The sequence below is a fragment of the Heterodontus francisci genome, chromosome 19 (assembly GCF_036365525.1).
Source record: "Heterodontus francisci isolate sHetFra1 chromosome 19, sHetFra1.hap1, whole genome shotgun sequence".
Taxonomy (NCBI): Eukaryota; Metazoa; Chordata; class Chondrichthyes; order Heterodontiformes; family Heterodontidae; genus Heterodontus; species Heterodontus francisci.
In genome coordinates this window covers 71984565-71995864 of record NC_090389.1, presented here as the reverse complement: position 1 = coordinate 71995864, position 11300 = coordinate 71984565, and the positions used below count along the sequence as shown (strand labels likewise).

At 44.7% G+C, this 11300-nt stretch overlaps 1 protein-coding gene across 2 annotated transcripts in view; it reads left to right on the top strand.

Moving 5' to 3' along the window:
* The first annotated feature begins 376 nt into the window (after nucleotides 1-376).
* Nucleotides 377-11300, top strand: part of LOC137380173 (inter-alpha-trypsin inhibitor heavy chain H3-like) — a 199673-nt gene continuing 188749 nt past the window's right edge. The window contains exons 1-4 of one of the 2 annotated variants that reach the window (XM_068051930.1): nucleotides 377-807; nucleotides 903-959; nucleotides 9626-9655; nucleotides 10000-10166. In XM_068051930.1, the coding sequence (XP_067908031.1) occupies nucleotides 718-807; nucleotides 903-959; nucleotides 9626-9655; nucleotides 10000-10166 (344 nt within the window). In that variant the 5' untranslated portion in view covers nucleotides 377-717. The remainder of the gene's footprint in view (nucleotides 808-902; nucleotides 960-9625; nucleotides 9656-9999; nucleotides 10167-11300) is intronic. The other variant, XM_068051927.1, reaches the window with a different exon arrangement.

Genomic DNA, 11300 nt, shown 5'->3' with positions numbered 1-11300 from the left:
ATCACTTCGGCACCAGTTAGTGGATAATAGTCCCTGTCACAAACTAACAGTTAAAACTTTCCACAGTGCATGTTCCATCTAAATTCAAAGTAATTTTAGATACTATTTATATAAAAACCCAACAGCTCACACACTGCTGCTGCCAAAATTAATCGCCTCCCTCCAGCAGCCGCGTTGCCAAGGAGAATGCGCCCGTCAAGAGATGCCCTCCACTCTCAGTCCTCCGAGCTCCTTTACCCAGGTCTAGGAGGACTCTGCGAAGATCCGCGCCATCTTTGATGCAGGCAGCTGTCGAGCACGTCCCTTTGTCACAAGCACTGCAATTGCGCATGTGCATAAAGTGCGTGCCGATCTTCCCACAAGGATTGAGCATAATTTGCAGTAAACATCCTGTCCCTAAAATTCTTTGCTTACGCAGGGGGATCGGCAGAACGACGTCAAGCTCTGGGCGCCTGTAACTAAAATAATTAATTCAGTTATATTGCAGTGTTGAGCTCCATATACAGACTACTCTTCGGACCTTACCAGATTGCGCAATTTGTCCAAAAACATCTGTGTTTTTTTTCAGTTTTGCTGAGTGTTTACAATATATCCTCTTGTTGTCAACAGTTTTTGGCAATTGTAGGAGTCGGATCAGTGTCTTCTGTTCCTTATTAACAGAGCTCAGAATAAATCCTAGTTTCTTGTAGCTCGTTTGCCAGCATAGCATTGTCCAAAATGAAGACAATACTGTCCTATCTTTTACTAATTTCTATTCCAGTGTTAATATCTTCTGAATTCATAATAACGGAATCAGAGCATCATCAGGTAATGTACTATTTATATCACCAAATGTTTATAATAACTTTCTTATTTCACTGACTTACCATTTAACCTTTTTATTTTTTTTTTAATTTGAGCAGCGTGATTATGCGAACTCCTTGTCAAATGTTCTGAAACTGGCCGGAAGAACCCTGAAGGTATTCAGCAGCGAAACCATGCATGTAAAATTGCCGTGCTTCATTTAATCACTATAAAATGTTAACTGAAGTAAAATGTAAAAAGATTAGCTCTTGATTATATGCTTCACTTCTGTGTTTTTACCAATACCAGTCATAGCATGTCCTCACCAGTCCTGATTTGAAACTAGACTTGAAAATATTTTCGAATTGCCATTTACCCCCTAACGCGAATAAGAATGATATAATGAAACAATCCAAGTAACTTTTCCAAATGAACTGCTGCCGTGCGACAGTAAACCAAGTGCAATTTTATAAATCCTCATTGAATCCTCAGATTAGGTTACAGTTTTATAAGCACTAGCATCTAATTTGCTTTAACAGTGTGTACTGCTTCAAATTCGGTGAGTCTTGTTTTGCTTTGCTCTTGGTTTGCAATATCTGTCAATGCAGCTACTAACTGAGGACGATATTTGTACGAAAGGATCAATTATTATGATGTTTATCAGGTTTAACAATAGGACATTTTATTATCAGTTGCACTAAATAACGCTATTTGGCCGCTTTTATTTTGTATGTAAATCTCGGTTCCTTTGCACCGTACTTCAACTGCAATCAGTGCTCCAGCTTTTGTGCTCAAATAGCAGACAGAAAGTCGATTGAAGCCTGAGGTACAGGCAAGTCTTTTATTAGTGGCTTCAGGTACCATCTTTATTGCAATTCATAGTATACTGTTCCTGTTCATTTAATGTGAAATATATTGTCAGGCAAACCCCCACCCACCAAGACCGAAGCTCAAATTATTTCGCCACATGAACATTAAACCTTAGAGTTGCAAGCCCCTGACTGGAAGGACCTTTGTATAGTACTAGCAGTGTTGGAACAAAGATGTGGTGGAGTACTGCAGGAGTTGCCACATGTGCCAGGTTGAAGGGAAACCCCAACCTACAGTGAAACCTGCACCCCTAAGTCCTGTTAGGAGGACCCTCCAGCAGAGGGCTGGTGAACTGTAAGGGACCCCCGCCTAGAACAAAAAGGAACAGGCAGGCACATGGCTGGCAAAAGTTTAGAAAGAGAAGGGGAAAAAGTGACCAAGAGGGCAGGTTAAAGGAAGACCGGGAAGAATCCCGGATGAAAACCCCTACTGTCTGGTCAACCAACCCAGAAAAATTTGAAAAGTTAGGCCCCACATCCTCCTATGTAAGTGCATTTACAGGAACCTGCAGATAAAGAGAGACTTCTAGGGGGCACAGAAACCATGAGGGAGATGTCTCACCGAGTCGAAGTGTCACAGGAGAATGCTGTTAAGTCTGCACAAATACCTGCAGGTAGGAGTGTCCCAGAAAACAAAGGAGAGAGTAACAGACACTCCCCACCCACAGTCAGAGGAAAAGGGAACCACCCATCACCTGAAGCTAAAAGTCTTTGCAGGAATCAGGGAGTTCAAGATAGACCCGCCCCCTACTAACTCTCCTGAGGAAAAAAGAGAAATTTAAAGCAGCCTTGGCACCCGAACAGACCATTTTTAATGAGATTCAAGATTGGTGAATGAATGGAAATGAATGAGAGAAATGCATGTTTTTATTCTGTATCTTATATTTCTCTGTAATGAAATGCACCGTTTTTCTTCAAATCGCTTTTCATTTCTCTGGGTTTGGAGGTGTCAGGCAACATCCCCCCCCACCCCCACCTGCCAAGACTGAGGCATTATTTCGCCACTTAAACATTAAAACTTAAAATTGCAAGCCCCTGGCTGGAAGGATATTTGTATAGTATGAGCAGTGTTGGAACAACGGGGACCAGTGGTTGCTTCCCCAATAAACAGAAGAAGTGGTCAGACCAGTTTTAGTCAATGACTAACTGGCTGTTGTAGAGAATTTGAACTTCTAACAAACGATTTAAACTCAGACAAAGCCATGTGCTCGTGGAGTGATGATCTCTCCTGGAACTGAAGCAAGAATTACCTCCTCTCCTGTCTGTCAGCCCTCATCTCGCTCTCACCATCTTCGGAAACCATTGAAGACACGTAAACTCAAAGAGAGAAAAAGTCTCCTACGTGAACAAGGTTTAAAAGGAACACTGGGCCCCAACAAAATGCAAAACCATCTCTTCAATCAAGGCCTACAGCAAGCTCGAAGCACAGTAAAAGAGATTGCCTCAAACTATTCTACTTATCTTTTCTTCTGCCCTTTTCTGTCCCTATTTGCACCTGTGTATCACGTGTGCATGCTAGCGTGGGCGCGTCATATATCCGTAGACGTTAACCAGATTAGAGTTTAAGTTTAAGGTTTAATAAATTTCATCTTTCTGCTTTAAACCAAAGAAAGTTTGTTTGTGCTCATTTCTTGCCTCATAATTGGAAACTGTGAACAAGGATTCACAAAAAGGGGAGCTCAAAACACAATGTGTTTAAAATTAAACCCTGTTACAATAAGCCCAGGTAAAGACAGCAAAAGACCCCGAGACGAATTTCTCACTTGGTCATAACAGAAATTGGGTGCTAGCATCCAGATTGTTACCCACAGACGAATGTGTTACATTGGAAGTGGGAAGCCAAATTGTTCCCAATCAAAAAGAGCAAAATATCAGTACAGGTTTTCTTGTGGTTGTGTGCGATTGAATACTAACATGTCTGCAACTGAAACTAGCAGCTCCCGAAGCCAAGGGGATGTAACTTGGGATAAGTTAAAAGCATTGTCTATGGAGGAGCTGAGGAAAATGGCTGAGCAGTGTGGGATCACTGTATGTGGCAAGGCTAGGAAGTCTGAACTCCTAAGACTAGTGGCCAACTATTTTTCCCTTGAATCTGAAGAAGCAGAAGCAGTGTTAGAAGCGGACCCCTACAGGGTATTGTTAGTAAAGATACAAGTTGAACAAAGGAAACTTGAAGTAGAGGAGAGGGAGAAAGAGAGGGCCTTCCAAAAGGAACATGAAGAAAATGAAAGGCAGGAGAGAGAGAGAGAAAAGATATTCTGGAAGGAATGCGAAGAAAGTGAGTTAAAGCAGCTTACGGTGACTAGGGGGCGACAGAGTAACCCTAGTGAAAACATGGCCAATATTGAGGAGCATAATTCAGGACTGGGTGCAAGATTGCTAAAACCCGCTCAATTAATTCCAAAATTCAATGAGGAAGTTGTGGAAGCGTTTTTCATGTTCTTCGAGAAACTGGCAAGACAGCTAAAATAGCCAGCTGAGTGAGACCTGGTCTCTTTTATTGCAAAGCAAACTAACCGGAAAGCCCATGAGGTTTATTCCTTGTTGCCAGGTGAGAGTTCATCAAATTATGAACTGACTAAAAATGCTATCCTCGGGGTATATGAATTAGTACCCGATTGCCAAAAGTTTAGAACCCTCAAAAAGCAAGCTAATCAAACTTATCTGGTGTTTGAAAGAAGTAAGCAGCTGGCTTTTGACCAGTGGCTGAGGGCTTTTAAAATGCAACTCAGCTATGAGACTCTCAGAGAAGTAATCCTGTTAGAGGAATTTAAAAACTCTCTCCCATTCTCAATAAAAACCCATGTAGAGGAGCAGCAGGTTCAGGGAGCTCAGCAGGCAGCCATTCTGGCCAATGAGTTTGCATTGATTTATGTCGGTTTCCCAGGGGAGAACCTTTCCTAATCACCCCCACAAATCCGAACAGGACAAAGGGTGGGAAGGTGATATCTGTCCAGGCAGTCCTGGGAGAGAAAGAAAAGCAGGAAACACAGGGGGCCCTCCTCCAGCCAAAAAGGAAGGTGTTGTGAGCAAGAGTGAGACCCGGAGACCTGTGTGCTTCCATTGTAATAAGGCAGGGCAGTTAAAAGCTGACTGCTGGAAACTAAAGGGGAAATCAGTAGGGTAATCAGGGCACACCTGCTCAGTGCAGATGAGAGCCTGATGGAAAACACAGAATAAGCTGTGGCTTTAACTGCAGTAAGAGTGCAACCCAGGAAGCTTACTACGGCCAGTGCAGGAAAAGTTAATTTGATTTCTGAAGGTTATCAAGGTTTTGTATTTGAAGGGAAAGTAACCCCATACCCCTCGAGTGGGGCAAGCAAGCCCATAGTGATTGTCAGGTACACAGGGGCCACCAGATCCCTTTTACTGGGAAAAGGCCTGACCAGAGTGCAGTCAACACCAAAATGGTAGTGAATGGTATTGGAGGGCAGTGTATGTCTCGACCTGTACACCAGGGGCACCTGGAGTGCGACCTAGTTTCGGGAACGGTGACCGTAGTTTGCCTGTGGACGGGGTTGACTTGCTTCTAGGTAATGATCTAGCAGGGGTGAAGGTGGTAGCCCCCCCAGTAGTGAAAGAAAGACCGCAGGAGGTCAGAGAGACAGGGCAGCAGCAGGAGACGGACCCTTGCAGAGTCCCTGAATGTGTAGTGAGTCAGACCCTAATCAAACCAGCTCTCCCAGAGGAGACTGAATTAGCACTGCAGGCAAATGACCATGAGGTCTGCCTGTCCGAGACTTTCTTTGGAAAGTTAGGAGACCCAGGGAATGAATTAAATAGATTTTCCCTAGCTGAGGCTCAGCGAGGCGACACAGTATTGTGAGAGTTAGCACAGGCTGCCCAGTCTGAAAGTGAAGCAGAGGGAGTTCTGATTGCGGAACTGATGAGGAAATGGAGTTCTCCTCACAGACCCGAGGGCAAGGAGTGGACAGTAGTTCACCAGTGAGTGGTGCCACAGAGGTACCGGGGTGAAATATTAAGAAAGGCCCACGAGACTACAGTGGCTGTACATGCCGGTATACGAAAGACCAAAGCTCGCATAAGTCAGCAGTTTGACTGGCCAAAACGCCACAAAGAGGAGTACTGCAGGAGTTGCCACATGTGCCAGGCACATGGGAACCGGAGACACGGATCAGTGATTGGGGTAGCTGTTGAACAGGTAGATAAAGAGTGTAGCGAGTCTGTGAGGAAGGTTAGTCAGTTGACAGCGTTTGATAAGGTTCCCCATGGTAGGCTCATTCAGAAAGTAATGAGCCATGGGATTCAGGGAAAGCTGGCTGTCTGGATACAAAATTGGCTGGCCCATAGAAGTCAGAGGGTGGTAATAGATGGAAAGTATTCAGCATGGAGCTCGGTGACCAGTGGTGTTCCACAAGGATCTGTTCTGGGACCTCCTCTTTGTGATTTTTATAAATGACTTGGATGAGGATGTGGAAGGCTGGGTTAGCAAGTTTGCCGATGACACGAAGGTTGCTGGCGTTGTGGATAGTGTGGAAGGCTGTTCTAGGTTGCAACGGGACATTGACAGGATGCAGAGCTGGGCTGAGAAGTGGCAGATGGAGTTCAACCTGGAAAAGTGTGAAGTGATTCATTTTGGAAGGTCGAATTTGAATGCAGAATACAGGCTTAAAGACAGGATTCTTGGTAGTGTGGAGGAACAGAGGGATCTTGGGGACCATGTCCATAGATCGCTCAAAGCTGCCACCCAAGTTGATAGGGTTGTTAAGAAGGCGTATGGTGTGTTGGCTTTCATTAACAGGGGAATTGAGTTTAAGAGCCGCGAGGTTATGCTGCAGCTCTATAAGGCCCTGGTTCGACCACACTTGGAATATTGTGTTCAGTTCTGGTCGCCTCATTATAGAAAGGATGTGGAAGTTTTAGAGAGGGTGCAGAGGAGATTTACCAGGATGCTGCCTGGACTGGAGGGCATGTCCTACGAAGAACGATTGAGGGAGCTAGGGCTTTTCTCATTGGAGCGTAGAAGGATGAGAGGTGACTTGATAGAGGGGTGCAAGATGATGAGAGGCATAGATAGAGTGGATAGTCAGAGACTTTTTCCCAGGGTGCAAAAGGGCTATCACCAGGGGGCATAATTTTAAGGTGATTGGAGGAAGGTTTCGGGGAGATGTCAGAGGTAGGTTCTTTACACAGAGAGTGGTGGGTGCATGGAATGCGCTGCCAGCGGTGGTACTAGAAGCAGATACATTAGGGGCATTTAAGCGACTCTTGGATAGGTACATGGATGATGGTAGAATGAAGGGTAGGTAGTTAGTTTGATATTAGAGTAGGTTAAATGTTCGGCACAACATCATGGGCCGAAGGGCCTGTACTGTGCTGTACTGTTCTATGTTCTATGTTCTATAGAAGGGGAAAAAGTGACCAAGAGGGCAGGTTAAAGGAAGACCGGGAAGAATCCCGGATGAAAACCCCTACTGTCTGGTCAACCCAGAAAAATTTGAAAAGTTAGACCCCACATCCTCCTATGTAAGTGCATTTACAGGAACCTGCAGATAAAGAGAGACTTCTAGGGGGCACAGAAACCATGAGGGAGATGTCTCACCTAGTCGAAGTGTCACAGGAGAATGCTGTTAAGTCTGCACAAATACCTGCAGGTAGGAGTGTCCCAGAGAACAAAAGGGAGATTAACAGACACCCCCCACCCACAGTCAAGAGGAAAAGGGAACCACCCATCACCTGAAGCTAAAAGTCTTTGCAGGAATCAGGGGGTTCAGGATAGACCCACCCCCTACTAACTCTCCTGAGGAAAAAAGAGAAAATTAAAGCAGCCCTGGCACCCGAACAGACCATTTTTAATGAGATTCAAGATTGGTGAATGAATGGAAATGAATGAGAGAAATGTGTGGTTTTTCTTTCTGTATCTTATATTTCTCTCAAACTATGTAATGAAATGTGCCGTTTTTCTTCAAATCGCTTTTCATTTCTCTGGGTGTAGAGGTGTCAGGCAACACCTCCCCCTGACCCCCCCCCCCCACCCCCCACCCCTACCTGCCAAGACTGAGGCATTATTTCGCCACTTGAACATTAAAACATAAAATTGCAAGCCCCTGGCTGGAAGGATATTTGTATAGTACGAGCAGTGTTGGAACAATGGGGACCAGTGGTTGCTTCCCCAGTAAACAGAAGAAATGGTAAGACCTGTTTTAGTCAATGACGAACTGGCTGTTGCAGAGAATTTGAACTTCCAACAAAGAATTTAAACTCAGACAAAGCCATGTGCTCATGGAGTGACGATCTCTCCTGGAACTGAAGCAAGAATTACCTCCTCTCCTGTCTGTCAGCCCTCATCTCGCTCTCACCATCTTCGGAAACCATTGAAAACGCGTAAACTCAAAGAGAGAAAAAGTCTCCTATGTGAACAAGGTTTAAAAGGAACACTGGGCCCCAACGAAACACAAGACCATCTCTTCAATCAAGGCCTACAGCGAGCTCAAAGCACAGTAAAAAGAGATTGCCTCAACCTATTCTACTTATCTTCTGCCCTTTTCTGTCCCTATTTGCAGGTGTGCATCGCGAGAGCATGCTCGTGTGGGCGCGTCAAATATCCGTAGGAATTAACCGGATTAGAGTTTAAATTTAAGGTTTAATAAATTTCATCTTTCTGCTTTAAACCAAAGAAAGCTTCTTTGTGCTCATTTCTTGCCTTATGATTGGAAACTGTGAACAAGGATTCACAAAAGGGGAGCTCAAAACACAGTGGGCTGAATTTTACGCAACCCCCCCAGCGGGTCGGAAGGTGGCGTGGGGGCAGCGTAAAATTGAGCGGGAGGCTCCGGGAGGCCTACCCGCCCCGCTCCTGCCTCCGGTCAACTTTACAGTGGTCGGGCAGGGGGGCAAAATGGCCGGCCCGCCCGAGGCCAATCAAGGCCTTTATGTGGCCACTTAACAGCCACTTAAGGACCCTCGCCCGCATCCGCGAGTTTTTACCTGTGGCAAGCAGGCATGCTGGGGACGTGAAAAGCCACCCAGCGATAGCTGCCAGCCTTTCCGCACGCTGGGGGTGGGGTGCCATGTCAGTCGGGTACAGGGTGCTCGATTGAGGGCCGCCCCCCCCCAACCCACCCCCGGGACAAAGGCGACCCCCCTCCCCCCAAATGCCGACCCTAATCTCATCAGAGCACGACTGATCTCCCTGGGGAGGCATGCCCAACTTACCTTCCCTCCTGGCTCCATGTTGCCGGCTGGGCTGCAGTCCCAGCAGTGGCCACTGCTCCCGCTGGTGCTGCTGGGACTAAGAGCTGCCGGCCTGCTGATTGGCTGGCAGCTCAATGAGGCGGGACTTCCTCAAGTGGGTGGAAGTCCCGCCTCGGGAAAGTTAAAGCCCGGGGACCTGTAAAATGCGGGACGGATCCCCAGGCTGGGCGGAAGCGGGTTCACCACCGACTTCAACATCAGTGGCGAATTCCCGTCTGCCTAAGCTAAAATCCAGCCCAGTGTGTTTAAAATTAAACCCTGTTGCAATAAGACCAGGTAAAGACAGCAAAAGACCCCGAGACACATTTCTCACCCGGTCGTAACAATATTTAGAATGTGGTACATGAGCATCAAGAATTCATGAGGTACAACTCAACTTGTGAATCCTTGTTCACAGTTTCCAATCATAATTCACAAAATTATGTTGCCAAATGCAAGACTATCATATATATTTATGATCGTTATTTCAAATCAATCAGATTACATTTTACATTTAGTTTCTTTACTCACAAAGTGCAAGAGCTGCTAATAAACTCTTGCTGCATCCTGAGGGGTTGTATCGAGAGCTGTTGTACATTTTATTTCCCAAAAGCGAGAGGATAACTTTACAGTGTTGATATTTTATTTTAGATGTATCAAACATCTTCTTTGGAATTTAATTTAATTTCTTATGCAATTCCATTTGCTTGTGTACTTTGTGTGTATAAAAAATCATTTTATAACATTGATGTGTTGGTCCTTTTTTTGTCTGGCAACAGAAAAGAAGCACCGAGGAGCATGGCAAAAAAGTAGGTTTGATTTTTCCTATACTATTTATTTCAGTAATAAATTGTGTTTATTTTTAATATGGTGGGTGATTTTTATCAGTTCTGTTAAATTATCTTCTTTCTCTGCACAATAGTTTGATTGGCTTTGTTTTGATGATTTATTGGGGCTGTGATTTTGTAAAATGTATTTCAGAGGAAACCAGTTGAATATCATGACCAGTTAGAGTAAAAAAAGATGCTTTGTCGTTAATGTTCTACGAGAACGACATACAGCGCTGACTTGATTCAAGATGAATCTTTCTAGTTATTTATGTTTCTTGCATCAATCACTCCTCATTGAAATATTACGCCTTAATTTCCTTCAGCCTGTGAGGGAGCTTGAAATCTATTTTATGAAGATTGATTGCCGAGTTACATCTCGATTTGCTCACAATGTGATAATCAGCCGAGTGGTAAATCGAGCAAATGTGTCGAAGGAAGCTTTCTTTGAAATGGAACTACCCAAAACAGCCTTCATTACCAACTTCAGCATGTGAGTATCAGCTATAGTACTGAGTCAAATTAGGGAAAGATGGGAATGGATTTGGGAGGTGACAAGGATTTGGAGAGGAAAAGGAGGTTGGAGATGGGGCAGTTGTTCGCAAATACAGTAGGGTCAAGTGTTGGTGTTTTGAGGAGAGAGATAATGACAGCAGATTTAAAGGAGAGCGGCACAACACCCAAAGAGGGAGAACCATTAACAGTATCGGCTAACATGGGCACCAGGAGGGGAAGTTGGGTGGTCAGCGGTTTAGTGGGAATAGGATCATGGGAGCAGGAGGTGCATCTCATGGACAAGAAGAGCTCAAAGAGGGCATGAAGGGAGATAGGAGAGAAGCCAGAGAAAGATAAGTTTAGTGGGAATAGGGTCAGAGGGAGCAGGAGGTGGGTCTCATGGACAAGATGAGTTCATAGAGGGCATGAGGGGAGATAGGAGAGATAGAAGAGAAAGATGCAAGTTCAGGGCTAGGACAATGGGAGCGTTGGAGGAAGTTTGGCCAGGTGGGCTAGTGGAAGGGAGGGAAGTAGCAGAGGCTGCTGGTCGGATGGTCTCGATCTTAATGGCAAAGAAGCCCATGAGCTACTCGCACTTATTGTTGGAGGTGAGAGACGAGGGGACAGGGCAGAGGGTTCAAGAAGATGGTTTGCAGTAGAGAAGTCTGTGGGTTATCTTTGCATTTCACGATGCTCCTGTAACAGTTAGCAGTTTTAGTAGTCGAGAGCAGGACCTGATAGTTTTAAGTGGTCCAGCCAGATGTTCACCATATCCTTTTAAGTCTGCTTGTGCAGTTAAATACACATAATAGCACTCCCCAAGTCTACTCCCGAATAAACATTTTAGAATTCAATGGGTCTATTTGAAGTTGCTGTGATGTTTGTACCTCTGATTTTATGTTTTTCGGCACAAACTGTCTGGGAGAGAAAATTGGTTTTGTGAACTGGGAACGAAAACAGTTTACTTAACAATTCTGAAAAAATGTTACCATTTCAGATTCAGCAGGAGAATACCAATACATAGCCATAATATTGTCCATTTCTCTGCAAGAAATTACAAACAATTCCAGCAATCTTCTATTTGGCCAACTGATAGCAATTATTACAAAATTATTTGTTGGCATTTGATAAT